Here is a 23661-nt window from a genome sequence, read left to right as displayed (position 1 = left end):
TGTAGGAAGTGGAAAGAAAAATCCTCTCAGTGTTGCCCTGGAAGTCTGGGATTTAATCTTTTATTTTTAAAGCACATGGGTCGACAGAGGCAAACTGAGTGTAAGAGAGTGACAGTAGCTTGCCTGGGGTGAGTAAACCTCGCCTGACAGGAGACCTATCCGGCATCAGTGAGTAATATTATGTGAACACGGAGCATGTGCAGAGAGAGGGAATGACAGTCCTAGGAAGTAAGAAGCGAAGACTGAGCGACTTTACATCCGCACGCTGTCATTTCACCCTCGGCTGCCTGCCGCTTGGACTAAACAATTAAAAGGGGCCCCTGGGAGGCTTCCCTGCAGGTTGGGGTTGCTACGGTGGCATAGCATTGTTAAAGAATCTCCAGAGAGAGAAGAGAGAGAGCGAGAGAGCTAGAGCTGACGTGGGAGTGGGAGCTTTATGGAGCGGCATGATATGGTTTTACTGTGAGGAAAGAAGGTCAGAAATGGCAAAGAGACGACTGGAGATTTTCAAAGAGGATACAAAGAGGAGAAATGCTTGCCTTTGTGATGACATCCCTTGTGGTGTCATGTTCAGGAATGCCCTTTAAGCAGTTGGACCAAACTGTGGATTACACCTGCTGCCGAGGATGACACTTTTTATAAGAACTTTCACCGCTGTCCGATGATTTTCTGTCTCAATATGTACCTGGCACTCGTTCTACCTCAACCAGGCAGCATGTGATCAAGATGACGTGAATGTCACCCTCTCCCAATGTTGTTGACTCTTCTGGTGTGTGGCAAACATAGAAACTGTTGCTTGGAGCTATCCACAACCTTCTCTTCCCACTGGACCTCATTCTCATTTGCGGTTGTGCAGCTCAGCCTGACGGATCGTGGCAAGTTGAGACGTCTTTTGATGACTCCAGGAAAAGAGTGCCAACGTTACAGAACGAGGTTGGAAGTTCTCCCTTTACGCATCCGTCCTTTACCATGGACTCCCACCGTGCTTACTGGAATTCAAGCATGCAGAGCAGCACGTGGGTGGAGGGGGAGGATCAGGATGTGTACGAGGTGGAATCCCGCGTACCCCTTCCCCGACCTTTCCCACTTTGCAGCACCTTGAACGAGAAAAATGCTGTGGTGGTCCAGACAAAGATCTCACACATCAATCACAGGACTAATGGTCACTTGCTTAAAGTTATCTCCAAAATCTCCCTGCCTACTCCTCCTTATACAGTAAGTTTTACACCTTTAACCCGCGACTGTACAGCTTTTAAATTACACATACAGAGTAGGTATGTGCAATTTTGAAACAGCGTCTATGGATGTAGGGCATGTAGCTGATTAATATCTTATGGGCACATTTCCTCACTGCCTGTTTTATTTAGTTCAGGTCCACACATGCAGATTTGATGCAGTTCCAAGCAGGAACCCAGCAGCTCTCTGTGCTGCTTATCAATTAGGGTCACTTTGCTACTTCCTGCTTCCAGTAACATAACAAGACCTTTGCTCAGGTAGATCTCTATGGAAATTAAATATGAAAGGAATGCAAACACGCAGGCGGTTTATTGCGTTGTAATAATTTCATAGCAGCTTCTCTGCCCTCTGTGACAAGAAGTAATGGAAATGAATGGTGATGTCATATTGTCAGTGCATCTGTGTCACTTTTACACATTGCTTCATTTTATTTCTGACTCTTGTACATGTACATGTCCTCCTCCTTTTTATGTGCATGTATGTTGTATGCACATTATGTAACAGTGGACTGTGTTCTCAGGCCATTTGCAATAGTCATATATTTTTAAAGGTGAAGACAAAATGCTTTTTTCAGTCAGTTAAAAATAACTTGCTTATACCTTCATATATTGAATTTGCTCTCTGGCTGCAAATTAAAACCTTATAAAACTAAAACTTTCCTCGTACACTCATATATTGTTATCAGTATGAAGATCACTTATATGAAAATGTTAAAATAGACTGCTGTGTGAAACCAAACTTTTCATATGCATTTGTCAACAATTTAACACAAACATGATATAATCATATGACAGGTAATCTGTGTTTCCCTTCTCCGAGTTCGGTAAGTCCAGGTTTATTTCTCAGTATTCCTGCTGACAGTGGATGTCATAAGTGTCTGTTTCACATGATGAATAGATGCGTTGTTTGCTGAGGGTTGATCCAGTGATTTTTACATGTCACTCCATTGTGACAACTTTGATAATCCTTTCTGGTTCCTAAACTACATCTCAAGTTTGTAACTCAGGCTTTCTAAACCAATGTAACTCTGATGCTATCCACTGGGAAAGACTTTATACAACTGATTTCTCCAGCTGAGTAGTTCTTTCTATGACGGGTAAACTGATCTACATGTGTAAAAAGTGCTCCTTTAGGACAAAGATCCAACATTAAAAACATTAATGCTTGCTGAGACTTAACGAGTTATTCCTTTCCACCTCCTCAGCTTGAACATGCCCGGATGACCCAGACTGAGCTGATGCGGGAGTCCTTCCGCCACAACCAGGAGATGAGCGAGCTGCTGCAGAAGCAGGAGGAGCTGCAGGAGAGGGTCTCAGAGGAGTCCCGCGCACGGGAGCAGCTGGCTCTGGAGCTTCACCGCGCAGAGGGTGAGTGTTTTTAACTGACTTTGTGTATTTGTAATTTTTTACAAAACAGGATCAGTGTGAAATGAATTGAGTTGTATCTTGATTTAATTTGTTTATCCAAATGTTTGGGCTCCAGGAGGTCATCACAGAACCAGATTCAAATGTTAAGCCGCCTTCTTGAAGATATTTTCTTCACACTAGTCTTCAAGAAATGCAGTTTCTCCAACAGTCTCCATGGATTCCTGAGGGCGATCTATTAATGATTACAGAAAACAGAGCTGCATTAGAGAGCATAAGGCACTGAGGTGAAAACATGTGTGCATGGGTTCGAAGGTGGGGGGTGTTACTGGGAGTGAGGGGATCAGCTGTTTGGAATGGAAGCGCAAAGGAGTGTGAGACCATCTGTGCTGAGAAATCGACAAATGGTAATTAGCGTTTGTGAGATTGTCTCTTGTTTCTGTTTGAACATTTGATTAAATCCACATGACAGTTAAATTATTGCATTTCCAGGTAAAAGTAAGAAAAATCCTCAAGATGGAAAACTCAGTCAGACTTCGGTGTTTATTTTACAACTGAGAACATTTAAAGTGCAGGGACAGGGTCTTGTGGGTCGGGAGGGCAGAGGGCCTGTACCATCCTTGTCATGGACAGCTGGTCCATGTGAGTCAACTGTTACAGCCACATTCACTCTCACACACACGAAACCGAGTCGACTCTTTACTCACTTCACTAAGTGTATAGCAGTCATGTCTTACACTCTGGCCTCGTGAAACTGAACAACGGTGAGTTTATAGCAACTTCTAATCTTATAGTGTCTTTAACATTTGTAGGATCCTGTTACCATGTTTGTTTTTGGTAATCCTACAGAGGTGCCGAAGAAAAGCAAATATTTGCCATCATATGATAAGTTTCAAAGTACAGACCATTACAGAGGGAGATCATGTGGCAAACTGTGGAAGAACATTATAGATAATAAGGCTGTAGCTAACAATTATTTTCGTTATTGAAGTAATGATTAATCATTTAGTCTACAAAAACAAAAAATGCCATTGACAATATCCCAAAGCCCATTGTACTATCTTTCATTTGCTTGTTTTTTACAAAAGCTTAACATGTTTTTAAAAGCAGCAAATTAAAAGCTGAAATCAGAAAATATCATAATTTGTCCTGAAAGAATACGGAAACAATCTCACAATATCCCAATAGCTGCCAATTCATTTTATGTTGATTCATGTATAGCTTTAACTCTAAGAGAGAATAAATTCTACACCCCAAGCTGTCACCTGACATTTCATTCAAATGAGTTAGAGAGAATCTTTTCCTGGTGACATGCCTCTTATTCATAAACTGTGAAGGAGTGCTTGAAATCTGTTGTCCCGTGGACACCTGCTACTGCAAATACCAATGAAACTACTGAGAATGAATCCTTCTCCTATTGTGTGGATGGATCCACGTAGATAAACGCTCAGGGTGTGCCCTTTTCAAACTGGTTTTAAGTTAAGTGACAGACTCAACCTGGAAAGAAGTTCTTCTTCATCGGCTGATTTACATATGATACGTCATTGAAATGGGACGAGATTGAGAAGTCAATCGAATGTTAAAGTTAGACGTCTGTAATGTCACGATGAAGTGGTTTTGTAGATTGTCAGGACAGCTCTGTGTCTTTGGTGGAGCAGTGTTTTTTTAGCCAGTAATCATGTGCATCTGTGTGAGCAATCCCTCCTTAGGCAAACCTTACACACAGCTTAGGTTCCTGCTGACATTTCTAAAATAAAATGACAACTCAGGTGACATTTACCTTGTGTCTCTCTCAGTTAGATAAGATTTAGAGTCCACACGAGCTATAAACATGCAGAAAAAAATCTGAAAATATTCAGATATGGCCTCATTCTACAAATGAATAAATGGTCTTTGATTAGTCTGTAATTGTGTGCCCACCTCCTCCCCTGTATCCATGAACTGAATACCATGGTGCTTAATGCTTGCTGACCTGTGACAGAGCAGTACAGTAATCATAGAGCTTTACATTGTGTTTACTGCTTGTTCTTCATGTTGAGCTAAATGGGTCAGACGTGCTCACTTGTATTTGTCTCTGCATTTGAATGCGTGTTTGTGCACCAACCTTTGTTTGTGTGTTTTTCGTTGCTTTTGTGTTGTTGGTAACCTTGGATTTTGTATCCCGCTGTTAAGTGCTCATTCATCTAGATGGCTACCTTATGTGTGTGCGTGCGACTGAACCTTGACAACAAGGCTCAAGCTAATTCCACTGTATTCTTCTGCTGATTGATTCCTTCTCTCCCACTCTGTCCACACTCAGGTCTAATTGATGGCTACACGGGTGAACGGGCTGCGTTGGAGGAGCAGTTGCGTCAGAAGGGAGAGCTGCAGATGAACCTTGAGCAAGAGCTGCAGGTGAGGAGGAAAGATGATAAGCTTCCTGTGAGGCAGCACGTCACTTGACCACGATAAAAGTATATGTTCGTGTTCTGCCTCTAGAATGACAGTTATGAGTCAAACATAAGTACAGTAACTTCAGCATGATGTATTTTTCCCCCCAATTACAGGCACATGAAGTTTAAAAAGCCAACATGACCCAAACCTGAATATCATTTCAAAGTTTTTGTCTAAATATCCACACTCCAATGGATATATCCAGTTGATAGTGCTTAAAGGATAAGTTTGACTGTATTCTGCAAAACCAACAATAGGTTGATCCCACTAACAAATGTTTTCCTTGTAGCCAAAGTGAATTATATAGATTTTGTTTCCCTCTGTTCCATAGATATTCATTGTTGTCCATTATAAGTGGATATGATTTTTCCCTGCAGGTTACAAGTAGCCGGCTGCAGGAGTTGGAGCAGGAGAGGCTTCAGATGCAGGAGGAGCGGGAGCTGCTGTCACGGCAACAGGACGCTATGAGGGAGAACGCCGGTCCCCGTGAGCTTTGTATGTATTCCAGAACTCCCTCGACGAAGATGAGAATAACCTACACTGTGTGCATACAGTTGGTTGATAGGAAAATATTTGGAAATCAGTATATTCATCTTGTTCTGAGCCAATAATTTTAGATTTTTGTTGCCATGTAGACATCGTTAGTCTAGGGGGAAAAAAATAGAAAATTAAAGAAATTAAGACCAAAAGTATAAGATTTCACCTGTGTCATAAGATTTTCTTTTCTATTTCATTATGGCTCAAGTATCCAGTTACATTTTGTTTAGCACATTGTATTAAACTACAGTCAAACATTACTCTCCTAAACTGAAACAAAAAACTGTACGTGGGACACCTTTATTTGACATGAATCATTAACCCAGAGTCAGCTGCATGTCATACAGTAGTTTTTAGCATTGTTTTGAATTGTCCTTCAAAGTACTATACTTTACACAGTACATTTTATTGACAGTATACAATTCCTTCGTGTTCCTTTATACTGTTTTCTCAGAAAGGTCTAAAAGTGATTTAAAGGTGCACAGCCCTCATATTGATTTCCTCTGTAGTTCACATGTTTCTGCGACCTAATGAAAGTAATTTGGTACATTTACGAGCGTAGGGATAATCAGGTGGTAAAGTCAGTGAGGGGTGTAAAGACCAAGGGTCAAAAAGTCAATGAAATAATTATATTTTGGTCGAGTCAACATCTTTGGGCTTATCTACGTTGCTGTAACACTTCTTTTTGTGACACGGGTCATACATTTACAGGTATTTACAGAAACATCAAGTCTGATAACTGCATCTGCTCATTTTACATTATATATTATCAAAAAGGTTTCCCATGGGTTTCACTGATAAAGTGGTGAGTATTCTGTATATGAATGTGTAGACCAAAAGGGGCTGTTTCAGAAACCTTTTCCTTTCACATCCTTTCTGCAGCCTTAACCTACAGCTGTGAGGCAGACAGAAAAAAAACGCACTGCCAGACTATCTCCACCTTTCTTTCTCCTGTTCATGACAACAACAAGAGCATGTTAAACCCCTGTGCTTTCTTATCCTCCTGTAGGCCTAGTTGAAGCTGCAATGGTTGCAGCACCTGAAGCAGGTGTGTCCACTTTGAGCATGGCTCGCTCATGTCTGTATGTTCTTTTAATTTGTGTACTGTAGCTGAGTGACAGTATACATCTCTTTAACCCTAATCCAGCAACTCACCAACAGATAATAAATAAAAGCTTGGAGCTTGCTTGCTTTGGGCTCACGAACTCACTCAGTTCAATCACTAACCCTCGCTTTGGCTTTTCATTTTGATTGATTTTGTCCTGGTCTGTCATTCTTAATGTCTTGGAGTCAATGTTAGCTCTCATATTAGCATGATTAAATTAAAGTAATCTTCAGAGATTTATCTGTAGTCATGAATTCCTAATTGTCAACCATCTTCACTCTGTGTTTTTTAATGCTTAATGTATGTTTTAGATGTGTGGATGCTGTGTTGACAGCATTTCTTTGAGTGAGATGGTTGGCGGTTCAGGAAGTCCCTCTCCCCCTGCCTGTAAATGCTTATTGGGCATGGATATTGCTGTCTGGACTGTCCATGTGTTTGATCTCTGTCTCATCTGCACTCTCTCACCTCACTTTTGCACTAATCCTGTGGGGTTTGATCCTGGGTGAACCGGCGGGGGTTGTTCACTGGTGACGGCAGAAGGGTAAAGAGGCGCCATAATGGGTGTTCATGTTTGGTAACAGGGCATTATGTTGCGAAGCTGACTGAGATGTTAGAAGAGTCTGATGTTTGCCATTTTTTTCTTTATGGAATGGAGGAAAATTAACCACAATCCATGAAATCAAAAGGGCACTAGGAACTAGAAGTTTAAATACATAAATAAGTAAATAGAAAGAAATACATTCTGCAGTGTTAGCGTAAGAAATGAGACCATTAAAAACTAGAATGACACTCAAGAATGTATACCTCTGCCAACGTTCAACACATTCGCTAGATCAGGATCTTAATTTGAATCTGCACCATATTTCACAACTCATATCAATATCAGTCCCCTAAACATGACTGATTTTATAATCAGGATCCATGTTCTCTGAAAAAACTTTTCTGACCCATACTGTATTCTTGTAAAGCTGCCTAGTAGTTTTTGTGTAATCTTGCTAACTAACAGTCAAACAAACAAGAAAATGCAGACAAAAACATAACCTCTTTGGCGGAGGTTATAAAGAGCTGTTTGAATGAAATTCACAGTGTTGCAAAGGAAAAATTATTAACATTGCAAAGAGCAAAATAAGCATCAATTGTAATTTACCAGGCGCAAAGACATCAGACTCTTCAGATCCATCTCAGCATCCTGCTCATCACTGAAATCAAACCTGAATGACTTAATAACTCCCGTCAACCACCTCCAGGTGTCAGGCAGCGATGCCTAACCTCTCCCTCTCTCTGTCCTCCTGTAGACCTGCTGGAGGAGACAGAGAAGCTGATGAAAGAGAAGGTGGAGGTCCAGCGTCAGGCAGAGAAGGAGAACGCAGACCTCCTGAAGCAAGTGAAGCTGCTGGAGGCCGAGCTGGAGGAACAGGTCAACAGGGTGATAGAGCTGGAGCAAGCTCAGATGACCGAGAGTGGAGACCTGCAACAACAGATCCAAGCTCTGGAGAAACAGCTGGAGAAGAACAAAAGGTTCCTCGATGTAAGTGACAAAGAAAATTAATTCTGCTTTTCCTCTTCCTTTCCTTTCTTTGTTGCATATCTGTTTTAATGTCTGTCTATTTCTTTTTTTGTCCTTCTTTAATTTGGTGTCCAGGAACAAGCTGTGGACCGAGAACATGAGAGGGATTTCTTCCAGCAGGAGATCCAGAAACTGGAGAAGCAGCTGAAGAATCCACAGAAGCTTCAGGCAGGCTCTGAGCAAAGAAACCGAGAGGTAACAGGAGAAAGCTCTGTTCACTGTGTACCAGGCAGTAATAGAGATGCTCATTGTTGTGGCTACAACATTTAGGTCGGACTCGCACAAAGAGCTGGTAGAATTACTTGTGCTGTTTGAAAAATGATCCCACCCAGTGTGAGAGCTATGCAGGAGAATAAGTGGGATTAACCTTTGTCAGTTTGAAAGTTGTGTAATAGTAGGTTTAATTGCAATGATCCTAAAATTCACAAAACACTGGGAGTGCTAAAGTTAGTCACTGCAGAATTTTGTCAGAAATAAAGCAAAGTGTCTGCATCATGTGTATTCTGACAGAAGGACAATAACAATGTGTAATGTGACTCCTAATGTCAGGTTCGACAAGTGAAAACTCTTGTCAGGGTCATGGTGACAGTTCACAGGATAAATTAACTTAAGTTTCTCTGTTTTGTCTTTGGGTAATGCTATGTGTTCCTTTTGTTTGTTGCATATATACACATATTATTCCCCACTTGCACTTCTGCTTCAACTTTATCACTTTTATCATTTCCAGAGACTTGTGCCACACTTTCATCACTAAGTGCTTTCTCCTCCCTTTTGCCCTTGAACTCTCCATCCTCTGATCCCTTATGCTGCTGCCTTTTCTCCCTCGTGGCTATTGCAGGTGGACGGAGTAACCTTTAAGGTATTGCTTCTAGCTTCATGTAGAGTCAAGTCTCCCCCAGAGAGCAATTTAAGTGATCCTGCCCGACCCTGTAGCAATTAATGACCCTCTCCGTCTCTGTCACCCCTGTCTCTCTCGGTTCCCTCTGTTTGGATCTGCTTTATTGTTTTACTTCTGAACTTCACAACACAGCCCTGTCTCATTCTGATCCATCCTCCTGTCTCTCCCTCAAATGTCCTCATCAGCAAAACAGATAAAAAAATTAAGTTATACAAAATGTGAATGGAATAAGTAAAATAACCTGAGATGCATGTTTGGTTTGTAAGAATTAGACTAAATCTTGCTTTAATAATGTTGAAATTCTAAACTTTTTCATACTTATATATATATATGTATATATATATTATTTCATTAATGAAAAATAAAACAATTTAAATTATTGTAATAAGATAATAATAATCATCATAATAAACTTAATTTCCAGAGCAGAAAATCGTGCAGGAAATAGTGTAGAAATTCTGGTAAAGTCAAGCTTAAAAAAATATTAATAACCCATTCTGCGCTCAAGTGCTCTCATGAAGAGTCTGTACTACACTAGAGTCATATAAATATTTGATGAAGAGCTGCCAGTGAAAGGATGTATTTCATCAGCCTTAGTGCAGTTTCATCTTCTTGATCTGAATTGCATCTCAGAACCTTAAAAACAATATATATATTTATCAGTTTTTGTTGAAGAAACATAATCTTCTTGTTTGATCGAACAGTGGAAAGTTTATAAAGTAGATGCTGTTTCTAGAATAAGGACACGTTGGATCATTTTCATTTCCCAGCTCATCCTCAACAAACCCTGCCTCGTCCTTTTGCTCCCGCTCATTGATCTGCTGCTGTTTTGCCATCTCACAGGTGGATCAGTTACCTGCCAGCCGTCCTCCTGGTTATTGTTTTGCTCTGTTTGTGTCCCCCTGAATGGAATCTCTCTCTCCCTTCTGTCCCTGCACCTCTTTTCTCTCCTGGCCCCCTCCTTTCTCAGGTGGATCAGCTGACCTCCCAGCTAGCTGTACTTGTATCAGCTATGCTGTGGCGAGTGGCGTCTGTGAAAGAATCTCATTAAAAGACCCCCCCCTCCTCTCTCTCCCTCTCCTCGCTCTCTCTCTCTCTCTCTCTTCCTCTCACTATCAGGTGGACCAGCTGACCTCCCAGCTGAAGGAGAAGGCGGATTGGTGCAGTGAGCTGCTGCTCAGCTCGGAGCAGCTGCGTCGTGAGTTGGGAGAGCGCGACGAAGAGATTGACAAGCTGGAGAGCCGCATCCGCGAGCTGGAGCAGGCCCTGCTGGCCAGCGCTGAGTCCCTGGAGAAGGTAAGGAATGGGAGGGGAGAGGGGAAAGGAACAATGTGCTGCAGACTAAAGCAGACACTGCAAGAAAGAAAAAACCTGAACAATAGCGTGTGAAGCCTGGCTGAGGGTGTTTGTGAGAGAGCATGTAGATGAGGTGACAGCTAGTGGAGGAACGGGAGGAGGGACAGGATGTTCACAGAAGGAGAACAATATGTGGGTGGGTGTACTTCAGCCGCCTCAGCAGTTTGCTTTTAGTGATGATGACACTGAGCTGTGGCTATAAACTGTCAAGATTGCCCCCCAGTGTTGGTGGGGGGCTGTGGTGAGTGAAGAAAAAAAGTGGTGTAGGTAATTCTCCTTTGCTCAGTGGACAAATTGCAAATTGAGTGCTAGTAGCACGATACAGGATTTTCAAATCAAAACATGTGTCGCTTCCTTTGGAAATCTGTTCTATGGCAAGGCTTTGTTTCTTCATGTCTTTCCACGGATGTCGTAAACAACTGCTGAGCTAATTACTTTTTTTCATGTGTGATTTTAATGTATGTGTGCGTTGCAGGTGGAACAAAAGAAACAGCATGCATCCATCACTGAGACCAGACACTCAACACTGGAGGCTCAGTTACAGACGGAGCGGGAAGCTCTGGAGCGCAAAGAGAAAGAGGTTGTGTGACGTTCAGTTTGTGATTTGAGGTTATTTTAATCAGTCAACGAGATTAAATATCACTTGATATATGCATTAATAGATCTTTGATAGTGAACAGTTTATATTAAGTGGACATACATAACAAAATCATTAAGCCTCTAAACCTACCTTATTTTAAACACTGATACTCGTACATAATGAAATCATTTGTAAACACCAGACATTTATTTCTTTTACAAACAATTATTAAACATATTTAATGTATGTGTGTTGGATGATCTGTTTGTTAGATCAGTAAAAATAAATGTTTAGTAGTGAAAAGAAAAGCTGATAAAATCTGTAAGTTTTGTTTGTCCCGACATCGAGGTGCATAACGCTTGTTAGATTTCATGTTTGCCTTGTTGCCTCAGATCTGTCACCTGGAGGAGCAGCTGGAACAGTTCAGAGAGGAGCTGGAGAACAAGAGCGAGGAGGTGCAGCAGCTTCAAATGCAGCTGGAGATCCAGAGCAAGGAGATCAGCAGCCAGCAGCAATACCTAGAAACAAGGGACAGCTTGATCCAGGTAAACAAACTGCAACGACTTTATATCTTTGAACAAGAAGGGAAGCCTGGATGTTAAATGACAGTGGAATGCACTTTCAGTACAGTCATTTTAACTGTATTAAACAATTCAACTCTTACACTTTTAATTTGTTAGCTAATGTTTACAAACTGTTCTGCTAAAGAGCAAAAGAAAAATCATTGGTAACCTTTTTTCTCTCTAAAAGATATCATATATAACACAATTATTTCCATACAACATCAATATTTCTGCTCACAAACTGTAAAATTACTAGTTCAATTGGTGTGTTTGCTGCTAATTCTAACCTGCATGTTTTCAGGATGTTAAAAAACGCCCCTGTGACATATTTCTGCTTTCACTGAGTTTTTGAACTTTAAGAGTCCACCACCACAAGGCTGACTCTGATTGGACTCTTTTTGCGTGACGTGTTTTGTTAATAGCCATCGCATTATAATCTCTGACTTTTGAAGGTGATGGAGGAGAAGGACAGGCAAATAGCACTTCTTAATGAACAGATCACTAAGCTTCAACACACGGAAACAGCTTCTGATAACAAGGTAACACAATATGCGTATATGAAATAGAACCAAATTCTATTTCGAATACGCATAGCTCCGTGGTAGTGCATCAATGTGTGTTCTCTGGTTTTCTTTTCACTGTTCACCCCATTTTTGTTGTTGGGTCATTTTGTGCTTGTTTTGTTTTGGTACGTAACTCCACAAAACCATCATTTGTTGTGAGGTGATCATTTGCTCATCTGAGGTGGCTTATTAAATCTCTGAGTCTCTGTAGAGCCCTTATAAACTGATCAACTTCAGATATATTAATTGAAACTACTTTATCTATGGCCCGACAAATCTTTCTCAGCACTGCAGGGACTCAGAGGTTTGATCATGTAGCGGTATCACCATGGACTCCTCAAATCAGGTGTTTTTATGGTTTTATAATCTTGATGTTCTACTCTGTAGGAAATTGATGTGAGGGATGAGCTGATAACAGACCTGGAGTCCCAGGTGGAATGCCTACGGAGTGAACAACAGCGTCAGAAGAGGAATAATGAAGAGGAACTTGACCAACTGAATGCAGTCATAGACAAACTTCAGGAGGAACTGGCCAATATCGAGCAAAAACAGGCTGCAGAGGAAGACGAGGACCTCAAGGGTGAGGCAGAGCATGGCGCATGGGGGCCTGCTACAGAGGACTATGATGAAATGAAGCAGAGAATGGACCTGACCACCAAAGAGCTTGACACTCTGAAAACAGAGCACAGTAAACTGATGGAGACATATCTGTGTTTGAAAGAGAGCACAGATGCTTTGTATGAAACAAAAAAACTGGGTAGTTCAGAGGGCGAGTTCGAAGAAGCTCTCAGAGAGAAAACTGCAGGTCTTGTTGTCATGCAGGCCCAAGTACAAGCCCTGGAGCAGAGTGCAACGTCCAGGGTGGAAGAGTTAGGGCTCCGTATCCGGGAGCTCGAGGACTTGGTCGTTGAAAGAGACGCTGAGTTAAGCCGCTGTCGCCTCCTTGTGGAGCAAACTCAAAGTGATGCAGATGGTCTCCAGCAGAGGGTCTCTAACCTGGAGGGAGATCTGAGGGAGAAAGTGGCCTTAGGGCTGGTCAGCCAAGCCGCCCCGGAGGCCTTCCAACAGCAGCAGAAGTTGCAGGGATCCAAAGAAAACCAGGACATGCAGAGACGAGCAGAGACACAAGTGAAGCCCAATGATGATCCCCATGTACGTGACTTTGGTGACTTTGGTATTCCCCAAATGGATTTCAGTGGACTGGGCCAAGCCAGACAAGTTTCCACGGGGAAGGTCGTCCATCTGACCCAGAAACTTTGGGAGCTGGAGGTGGGACTCAGTGGGATGCAGAAAGACCAGGAGCTCCAGAAGCAACTGCTCTCCAGTTCTGAGGAGGAGGTGCTGGAGTACGAGAGGAGGCTGGCCGTGCTCATGGACCTGCTTAGTCAGATGAAGGCCAGGACACACCAGAGGTCTTCACCAGCTGTGGAGGTAGGAGTTCAGCCGCTGGTTGTGGAAACAGTTTGAGATTTTGGGCAACCTTAAGGTGTAGTCGAAGATGGTTTCTGTTTTCTTCTTTACCGTAGAAATAACAAATAGAACGATTAAACTCGGTACTTTATATAGGAAAGCACATTTTTAACTTTTCCCTGCACTCAAATTATTGGTGGACCACCAAAACCCCGGTGTATTACTTTGATTAAGTCTCAGACAGTGAATTGTTTTGAAGCTCTGATAGGTTTGAAACTTTGTGATATTTTTTATCAGGCCTCCTCTCCTGATTCCCAGCCATCAGTGTCAGAACTTCTTCAGGAGTTGCAGGAGGTTAAAGACGAGACCTCGGCCACCAAAGAACAGCTCGACACCTACAAGGAGAGCTGCAGCAGACTTCAGGAGGAGCTCCAGGTATGTCACATTAAACAGCTCTTCAGTGTTTGTACCTACTGTGATGTTTTGTGATGATCATCTGCTTTTCTCCCAAGGAAAAAACTGTAACTTTAGAGAGACTACAGGAACAACTTAAAAAGGTAAGCTACGTTTTATATCAACCAATACTTTCTAATCAGCAAACATGTCTACTGTCTACTAGTCTTATCTGATAACACAACCTGGTCACTTTAGGTATCATCGAGTGACAGTGAGCAAGTCAAGCTTCAACAGGAACTCTTGGAGGCTCAAGACGAGGCAGCAGCTGCCAAAGAGGAGCTGAACAGCTGCCGGGAGAGTTTGGAGAAGCTGCAGGAGCTGCTGCAGGTACAGAGGCAGCTGGACACATTTAAACCCTGTCTTTGGTTCTTTGAAATCCCTTGTTGCTGCATAAACAGCATTTTTTTATGAAATATTATTTCACCAATATGTATGCAAGAATTCACACATACATTTATACATATTTTACTAACGCATATATTTTCCTTAAGGAACGGGAAATGACCATTGCTCACCTCAAGGGAGAACTTTTCGAAGTAAGACAAGTGGTATTGCTTTTTTTGTTTTTTGCATTTGTTGCACAGTTTTATCAGTTTGTTTATATTATTTTTCAGTGTAGATATATTACTCTGTATTCAATCTTCTGCTTAACCATCCACCAGGTAAAATCTGTAGATGGAGCCGACAGGACGGAGCTTCTACAGGAGCTGCAGGAGGTCAGAGACGACGTGGCATCCACCAAAGAAGAACTCAGCAGCTCCAGGCAGCAGAATGAGAGACTACAGGAAGAGCACCAAGTCCGTGAACTGTCTCTTTCTAAGCTCAAAGAGGAGCTTCAGCAGTTGATAAAGAATGTGGATTCCACCAAAGAAGAGCTCAACAGCTACAGGCAGCAGAATGAGAAACTGCAAGAAGAGCTCCAAGTCCGTGAACTCTCTATTTCCAAGCTCAAAGAGGAGCTCCAGCAGTTGATAAAGGATGTGGATTCCACCAAAGAAGAGCTCAACAGCTCCAGGCAGCAGAATGAGAAACTACAGGAAGAGCACCAAGTCCGTGAACTGTCTCTTTCTAAGCTCAAAGAGGAGCTCCAGCAGAACAGACAGCAGAATGAGAAACTCCAGGATGAACTGAACGTACGTGAACTGTCTATTTCTAAGCTCAAAGAGGAGCTCCAGCTGTTGATAAAAGATGTAGATACCACCAAAGGAGAGCTCAACAGCTACAGGCAGCAGAATGAGAAACTGCAAGAAGAGCTCCAGGTCCGTGAAGTGTCTATTTCCAAGCTCAAAGAGGAGCTCCAGCAGAACAGGCAGCAGGATGAGAAACTCCAGGAACAGCTCCAGGTCCGTGAACTGTCTATTTCTAACCTCAAAGAGGAGCACCAGCAGAACAGGCAGCAGGATGAGAAACTCCAGGAAGAGCTCCAGATCCGTGAACTGTCTATTTCCAAGCTCAAAGAGGAGCTCCAGGAGAACAGGCAGCAGAATGAGAAACTCCAGGAAGAGCTCCAATTCTGTGAACTTTCTATTTCAAGGCTCAAAGATGAGCTGAAGGAGGCACAGACAGCTTTGAAGAAGACAGCAGACTCTGGTCCTCCGTCTACGTCTCCTTCCCCATCACCATCTCCATCTCCTCAGCCACAGTCCTCTGCTCCATCCTCCTCCACCACCCAGCCCAAGAGAAAAGGAGCCAAACAGCCGGCTGGTAAGGGAAGCAGTGCCAAAGATAAACCATCTCTGTCCAAGAAGAACTCTACTGGTTCCAGTCAGTCCTCCAACAGATCTCACGGCTCCCGGCTGAACAGCAGCTTCGAACAGCAACATGTGGCTGTGACAGAATCGTTCACGCAGACCGAACCTCTCCAAATGTCGGACTTCAGCACTGAAAGCAAGTCTGCCGCCAAAGAGGAGATGGAGGAGATGATCAGCGAGTTTGAGGAGAAGATTGTGCAGATGCAGGAGCTCCACGCTGCAGAAATCCTGGACATGGAGGCTCGGCATATTACCGAGAGCGAGAACCTGCGGCGGGACATACAAGCACTAGAGGATGAGTGTAAGGCACTCAAGTCCGTTATCGACAAGCTACGCTCTGCTGAGGTGAGGAAACAAGAAAGATGGGGTTTGATAATATTTAAGCTGTGACTGTGTTTACAATGTGTCTGTAGTAAATGCTTAATACTGTCAGTGAGTTTTGTGTAAGAAAAGTTACTTTTTATCTTGTTGACTTCTGAAAATTACTAATTTCAATTTACAGTCATATAAAATAGAGAAAATCGAGTTTAATATTTAATCATAACATAAGGGGAAAGATGAATATAGAAACTTTAGTTAGATGTTAAATGTTTTATTTAACACTCGGAAACATGTTGGAGTTGTCTCTAATACAAAGAAGATCATTTGAATCATTTTGTCATTTCCAGGCTCCAACATTAAGACAAGAGCGTTCTATGCCTCAGTTCAAAGATGGATACACCAGTGGTAAGATACAACACGTTCATTACTCCTCAGTTCACATTAGTGCTTCTCTTATTTCAAGAAGAAGATGAAGATGAAAATGCATTTCGTTTTCTTAATGTAAACATGCACTAAACCTGACAGTGATTAAGCGTCTCTTTTCTTCAGTACCCTTTGTGTGTTTGGGATTTTGCTTCAATAAACAGTTTACATAAATAACCTGAGTGCTATAAACCACATAGTCCTGAGCAAGCAGTCTGCTGTTCTGGTTTCAGCACCTGTGTGTTTCTGTTCTGAGTCTGTGTGGTGATAAATCTCAGGATAGAACAGTATTCCTCCCAAAAGATTTGATCATCACTTTAAAATAGTTTGTCAAAACCTCCCGTGATTTTTCAGGTTTTCATTAGCAGTGATAATCATTTTCATGCTTTGTGTACCTGTGCCATGTAAAACCAGGTGAAACACTGCCCCCTCAGTTTATCTTCTTCAGCAGATGTTAATGATCATTAACTATTCTCAGTATTTCGTTTCAAGAGTTTTTTGTTGTGCTCTTGCAGACAGCAGTTCAGACTACAGCCAGCGGACTGGATATGACCTCCCAAGTTTGCACCAAGAGTTCAGGACGACTCCAGAGGGCGCCAGGAGAGAAGCTGATGATCCAATGCCTGACCGCATCAAAGTAAAAACCTTTCCCTCCATAAACCTTTATTTATGGCTTACGGTTAAGTTACGATAAATGATGAAAGAAATATATTGATGTGTATATTTTTGCATGTGCTGGCATTTTAAACCAAGTTTTTAAGGGAATCTGTTTTAAAACAAGAAACATAGAAGCATTTTAATGTTTTGGAAAAGACTGAAACTAATTCTAGAAACATTCCCATGTGGTGTTTGTTTATTTAGATGTTGCTCCGTGAGGTTCACCAGGAGGGGATGCAGGTGCTCTCTCTGTCAGAGATGCCGCTTCCTGGAGGCGAGCCGGGCAACCAGTTCAACGTCCAAGGCTGGATGAAGGAAAGGGGTGATTTGCTCGCAACCGTGGAGTCTCTCAAAGGCCTCATCACTCAGATGCAAACACACAGAGAAACACAGGTAGAGGAAACCTGCCAGGAACCTTCACAATACACTTCTAGGTTTCATTGTGTGCTCATGCATTGATATCTGTGTCTCTGACTTGCTCCAGGCGTCAGGTAGCGTGGACTGGCGTGCAGAGCTCCTGGACGCAGTGAGGCAGGTGTTTCTGAGGGAACGAAGCGTCCTGAAGAACATCCTCTACAGCCAGTTGGACCTTCTGGACACCAGTGACGCCATCATCCACCTTAATCAGCTGGAGCGCAGGCTAGCTGAACAGGTCAGTAATAACGACTGTAAAAATGTGCTGACGTTAAGGTCAGATCCAGTTTTATAGTAGAGAATAAAACTTCCTGTATTCTGATCTCTTCTGTTTAAATATTGACCAACTTTATGAACATGCAGTATAAAAATCAGTGGAGTACTTCTTTTAATTTCTCCTTGGTGTCAACTGTTGAAGTTAAAAGACACCAGACGTGACTTCAGTAAAGTATAACCTTCAGAAAAATTCTCCTTATTCCTTAGTTACTGTTAAAATTCTATACAGTCAAGGATGCTAAAGTAAATTCTGCAAAAAAAGCCTTTTTAACTGCTCAGCATGTTTTAACTGTCACAGCTCTGTTTGCACATAAGTGGTCAATAAGTATGTGAACTATGACAGTTCACAAACTATGTGTGTTCTCTAACCCCACTTGATTGTTTGACATATTATTTTAACCTCTGGCTTTATTCCAAGAGATCATGAAAGTACATAGTCGGGCCCTCTCCGATCATTTCTTACCTCTGTTTTCATCTGAGCCTTTCCATAACTCAGAGGGTTTTGTGATACAGGACGCCCTCCACAGAGACGCCATGGGTTCCCTCCACACTGCAGAGCGGACGAGTCTCATCTCTGAGATTCATCAGCTTCGTGGTCAGTTAGAGCAAATTCATTCAGGTGACAAGAATCTCTTCATTTGTATATTTTATTCCTGGTATATTTTTTCTCGTGAATTATTATGGTAGCAGAATTTCAACTTTTAAAAAAATCCCATGTTTCTGCACAGGCTGTGACTGATATTTATTGTTATCAATCAGGTGTCCGGCCTGCAGCTTCTTTGGCTGCTGAATGTAGCATGAAGGAGCAGAGGGAGGGAGGAGCAGCGGACGGAGCAGCGGCGGTCGAAAGGATGCTGGGGGAGGAGCTGAAGGTGGAACTGTCCCAGACGAAACTGGAGCTGGAGACGACGCTCAAGACTCAACACAAACACCTCAAAGAGCTGGACACACTCAGGTGAGACATGATGTTTATATCCTAACACACAGATACATTTCAATAACTGCTGGAGTAAAAATACTTCACTAATACAGATGCATGTTGACAAAGGTATTTCAGTTTTAAACACTCTGTATGTTTAGATTGTGTGAGAATATAGCTCCATTTCCCAGGTCTGAATTGTTGCATTTATACAGTATGCACCTCACAATCAAATCTGTTGTCGGACTCAGATTCAAGAAATCTAAAATTCTACACGACTTAAGCATCCATTCGCTCTCCTCTCATTAAAATGATCTTATGTCTACAGAGTGGAGGTATCGAAGAAAGCTGCTGAGCTGGATGCACTCAGTGACCAGCTGACAGATGAGAGGAAGAGAAGCAGAGATTTGCAGTGGGCCATGGAGAAGGAGAAATGTCGAACTGGAAGAACTGAGGAGAGTAAACGAGAAGAGATGGAGGTACGAATGCAGTAATTACACTGGAGGACATTTAGGACATTTGAAGGTTTAGTGAGCACTACTTCGACCTTCCTTATTTGTACTTTAAGAAGTTGTATTTCTATATTTAGGATCTCCATCTCAGTCTGGACGAGCAGAAGAGCCGTGTGGCCCAGCTGACCCTCACCCTGAACCAGGAGCGCCAGGCCTCGTCCCAGCTCTCCCAGCAGGGTGAGCAGGAGCGTCTGAGTCTCCAAAGACACCTCCAGGAGCTTCAGGTCCAGTTAGACACTGAGCGAGCCAAGGTCCTGGAGATGAGTAATGTACTTGGGAGAGAGAGGGAGCTGCGGACAACTGCCGCCTCCGAGTACGTCTCCTCCAATGAGGAGCGGGTGGAGAAGGACAGCAGTGGCGTCGAAGAGGAAGGGAGTCTGCTGGAGAGACTGCAGACGGAGCTGGATAACAAACACACACAGGTGGGATGTTTGTGAAGTCAGAATATTTTTGGATTCTTTGAATATATAACCCTGAAATGTTACACCTGTACTCTGATCCAAAAATGTATTTAAACTGACATTTTTGATCTTAGCTGGATCTACGTCCGATTAAATATTTCTCAGGGGTTACCACATGTCAGGTTTAATTCCTTTTTTAACCTGATTTTTCTTCAGGTGGTGCATCTCCTCGGTCAGGTGGAGGCCCAGAAGCTCGAGGTGGTGCGAAAAGAGGAAGAGCTAAATTTGGCGAGTCAGAGGTCGAGAATGGACCAGGAGACGCTGCTGGAGGCTCGGGCCCAGCTGGAAAACCTGGAAGCACAAATTTCAGAGACCCAGGAGCAGCTGGAGAGAGAGATGGAGAGGAGGAAGAGCCTGGAAGACGAAAAGGAGAGACTGGAGGAGAGGCTAACCCGAGTGGAAGAGCAGAGAAGACAAAGGGAGGGGAGCGGAACGCAGCAGGCTGACAGCCACAGTGTAAGAATCACATAATGCTTACCTCTTAGTGACTCTTCTCTGTCCTGACTCAGGAAGTATTACATTTATATTGTTTTTTATCTAAACAGCAGGCAGCCTGGCACAGAGATTCCCCCGACCGCACCACAGACTGGGTGTTCCAGCAGAAGAGTGGGAATGCGTCCCCCCACCTGCAGCTCTCTCCAACAGGTCACACCAGCGGACCTCATCACGGTCCTTGGCGCACAGTCGACAAGATCGTGGGCAAACTCCATCTCGTTTCCTCAAAGATCCGCAGCATGGCAAACAAGACTACTGGCAGGTAATTCAAGTGGCTGCAATCAATATATCTAGAGAAACTCTTATATGACTGTTGTATGTGGGTTGTGTTTGTAGTTACAAACCTACAGACAGTTTGTCTGTGTTTATATGAAGCATTAATCCTTAATCCTTTTTAATAGCTTTTTCCCTACGTGTGTCCACAGGCTGACTGCAGAGGTTGACAGTGAAGAGTTATCCTGGGTACAGTCCAGTGTTGATGAGGTCATAACTATGCTGCAACAATCCCCAGGTCTACCCTCCATCCCTGAGGTCAGTAAACAACTTTTTTTTTGGTTTTGATTGTTTGAATTCTGATTATTTTTGAATTGTCTCCCTGTTCACTTCCACTCACACAAACAATGAGTTTATCCTCCTAAATCAACTGTTTCATGTTTCCAAACCTTTGACATCTGTTTTTTCCCTCATGTGTGATTTGTTTCCCCTCAGAGTGTGTCCCTGCTGGCAGGAGGCTCCTCCAGCTCCTCCAACTCCCTGACGGAGCGGCTGCTGAGGCAGAACGCCGAGCTGACGGGTTTTGTCAGTCGTTTGACCGAAGAGAAGAACGATCTGAGAAACCACACCCTCCGCCTGGAGGAGGAGCTCCGGCGTTACAGGCAGACTGGACTGGGATCAGGAGAAAGTGTGAGTAGACACGGAAACAGCTCTCCCTTCCCCCTATGTCATTTGATTCTATCATAATTATTATAAAAAACTACTCAACGTCAACTTTATTGTTGTTTGTACCACATCATACCAGACAGCAGCAATAGTTATTAGTTGATTAATCGATATTCTCCTACAGTCCATCAGCAGGAGAGGAGTGTCAAAGATGGACTCGGCCAGTGCGCTGCTGTCCCATGAGCGGGAGGCTTGGACTCGAGAGAAGATCCGTCTGGAGAAAGCTTTAAATCTGGCTCAGACACAGGTGGCCCGACTTAGAGGAGAGATCAGGACAGACGCCCTGCGGGAGATAACTGGACCTGAGGCTGACAACGCTGCACTGAAGGTCAGCTGATAGCTGCTAATTAGTCCCTTTAAGTCAACTTGTATCAGAGGATTAAGTTGTTTATAAACTGTAGCTCTCAGAAATTCAACCATCAGATCAATGTTGATGGTTATTTTTTTTCTTTCCTCCTCTGTCCCCTGCTTACAGAGGATGTATGGGAAGTACCTGAGGTCAGAAAGCTTCCGTAAAGCACTGATCTACCAGAAGAAATATCTGCTGTTACTGCTGGGAGGCTTCCAGGAGTGTGAGGAGGCCACGCTGTCGCTGCTGTCCAGGATGGGCGGCCGGCCGTCGCTCTCCAGCCTGGAATCCTTCAATCAGCGTCGCCGAGGGCTGATGCGCTTCCGCTCTGCCGTCCGAGTCTCTATCGCCCTCTCCAGGTCGGCTGCTGGAGCTCTGGGTTAATTGATTTTATAACTGATGAACCTTGTATCGCCATTTTAATAAAAACAAATGTTTTTCTCTGTTAATGCAGAATGCGTTTCCTAGTGAAGCGATGGCATAAAGCCACAGGGATGAACTCCACAACCTTCTGCAGTGTGAACAAGAATGGAACAGGTCAGACATCAGGTAACAAAGACATAACATTTCATTATTTCTACATGTCGGAGAAAATCATCTGGAAGTGATGCTCAGTTCATTTTTCTTTCTTTTCTCTCTCAGGTACAGAGGTGAGAGATTCCCCTTATCTCCTCCACCCAGGCAGCGTAGAGATGTACAGAGACAAGAGCAGCGCAGGAGGAGTCTCCAGCAGCAGCAGAGGGAGAAGTGGACGAGAGTCTCCCCGGTCAGCTGTCTGCTCCACCCCCCACAGGTACAACATACAGAGAGGCTGCTGCTTACTAATATTATCATATTTAAATGTTATAAATTAGAATCCTCTAGTTGATCAGATGATTTATTGATGGATCGTTGCTGCACTGACTAACTGTACATCAGCATCCCTCTTTAGACATTAAATGGAGATCCAGATTCTCGATGTCTTGAAATGTCGTTCTGTTACTGACGAGGAGATTTCTGTTGTTTCTGCTCTGTGCAGGTTTCACTTGGCCGGAGACCATGGAGCTCTCACCTGCTCCCACCTGCAGAGCTACGACCCCGACCGAGCACTCACCGACTACATCTCCAGACTGGAGGCTCTGCAGAGGAGGCTAGGGAACGTGACATCAGGTAACGTGTGCATCACTGTGGGGTTACGTGCGAGGGAAAGCTGCTTCTGTAGATTGACGGGGAAGACAAAGGATGTTACACTTTGAGACAGATATCAGTATTTGAGAGTTGAACTAAGGGATTATAAAAATTCACGCTCAAACTCAAAACTCAACATGAATCATTTAAAATGAGCTGTCATGAATAAATGTTTGCTAACAGTATGAATGTAGATTATCTCTAAAAGTGATTTACTGCACAGAGGACGATGTTTACTGTGTAAATGCTTTGAATTGACTTCACTGAGTTGTTTATTCCTCCTGAAACGTTCTCACATTTACTAAACCACCTTTGATTTTCTCCGCAGGTGCTTCTTCGTACGCTCAATTGCACTTTGGCTTGAGACGATAGATGCTGACAAGTTGCTTTGGCTTGAAGAAAGTTGCTCAGTTGCCTTTTCTCGTGCTGAGCGCTCTGCTGTTTTCTATCACTCTGGTGTGGACTGTATCTTTCCATGTGTGGACCAAAACACATTTTTTTATTAGTGTACGACATGTTGTATTCAGGCTTTTTGTCGCCAGCACTTGAAAAACAGCTACGTTTGTAATTTAATCTGCCTCTTTGTTGTGGATAATCTACAATCATGTATATTTGTCTAATGCTAATTTAAGACCTCGTGATTAATTTATGTTCGTGTTCGTATGGGTGGAGCGTTAACGTAAGGAATGTTTGGGTTCAATGTTGAAGAGGCTGCTACTGGAAATCCTACACTACACTGTGTTTTGTTGAGGTCGGACAGACTACAGAGGACATTTGTAGAGAAAGTATTTTTGTAAAGCGTTAGGAGCTTTGAATTTTCTGGGTATTTTGTCAAAAACTGAAATAAAGAGGACAACATTATTTCAAAAAGTGCTGCATCTTTTGTCTTTAATTTACCAACAAGTTAAG

The 23661-nt window shown here is 43.0% G+C and overlaps 1 protein-coding gene across 7 annotated transcripts in view; it reads left to right on the top strand.

Annotated features, from left to right (window-relative positions):
* The window catches only part of akap9 (A kinase (PRKA) anchor protein 9), a 54773-nt gene extending 31151 nt beyond the window's left edge, over positions 1-23622 (top strand). For 3 of the 7 annotated variants that reach the window (XM_020101968.2, XM_020101964.2, XM_069516747.1), the window contains 34 exons: positions 2441-2603; positions 4900-4994; positions 5411-5528; positions 6580-6618; positions 7971-8203; positions 8318-8437; positions 10260-10436; positions 10972-11076; positions 11469-11621; positions 12092-12178; positions 12590-13633; positions 13910-14047; positions 14125-14169; positions 14264-14395; positions 14560-14604; positions 14731-16164; positions 16488-16545; positions 17079-17200; positions 17425-17613; positions 17705-17872; positions 18424-18529; positions 18670-18865; positions 19158-19308; positions 19419-19763; positions 19959-20258; positions 20348-20559; positions 20723-20828; positions 21006-21200; positions 21361-21564; positions 21712-21944; positions 22040-22134; positions 22228-22378; positions 22604-22734; positions 23081-23622. In XM_020101968.2, the coding sequence (XP_019957527.2) occupies positions 2441-2603; positions 4900-4994; positions 5411-5528; positions 6580-6618; positions 7971-8203; positions 8318-8437; positions 10260-10436; positions 10972-11076; positions 11469-11621; positions 12092-12178; positions 12590-13633; positions 13910-14047; positions 14125-14169; positions 14264-14395; positions 14560-14604; positions 14731-16164; positions 16488-16545; positions 17079-17200; positions 17425-17613; positions 17705-17872; positions 18424-18529; positions 18670-18865; positions 19158-19308; positions 19419-19763; positions 19959-20258; positions 20348-20559; positions 20723-20828; positions 21006-21200; positions 21361-21564; positions 21712-21944; positions 22040-22134; positions 22228-22378; positions 22604-22734; positions 23081-23124 (7134 nt within the window). In that variant the 3' untranslated portion in view covers positions 23125-23622. The remainder of the gene's footprint in view (positions 1-2440; positions 2604-4899; positions 4995-5410; positions 5529-6579; positions 6619-7970; positions 8204-8317; positions 8438-10259; positions 10437-10971; positions 11077-11468; positions 11622-12091; positions 12179-12589; positions 13634-13909; positions 14048-14124; positions 14170-14263; positions 14396-14559; positions 14605-14730; positions 16165-16487; positions 16546-17078; positions 17201-17424; positions 17614-17704; positions 17873-18423; positions 18530-18669; positions 18866-19157; positions 19309-19418; positions 19764-19958; positions 20259-20347; positions 20560-20722; positions 20829-21005; positions 21201-21360; positions 21565-21711; positions 21945-22039; positions 22135-22227; positions 22379-22603; positions 22735-23080) is intronic. The other 4 variants (XM_020101965.2, XM_020101966.2, XM_020101969.2 and 1 more) reach the window with 4 other exon arrangements.
* The last annotated feature ends 39 nt before the right edge of the window (positions 23623-23661 follow it).

Source organism: Paralichthys olivaceus, chromosome 20 (genome assembly GCF_024713975.1).
Source record: "Paralichthys olivaceus isolate ysfri-2021 chromosome 20, ASM2471397v2, whole genome shotgun sequence".
Lineage (NCBI taxonomy): Eukaryota > Metazoa > Chordata > Actinopteri > Pleuronectiformes > Paralichthyidae > Paralichthys > Paralichthys olivaceus.
This window is presented reverse-complemented; position numbering and strand designations above follow the sequence as displayed.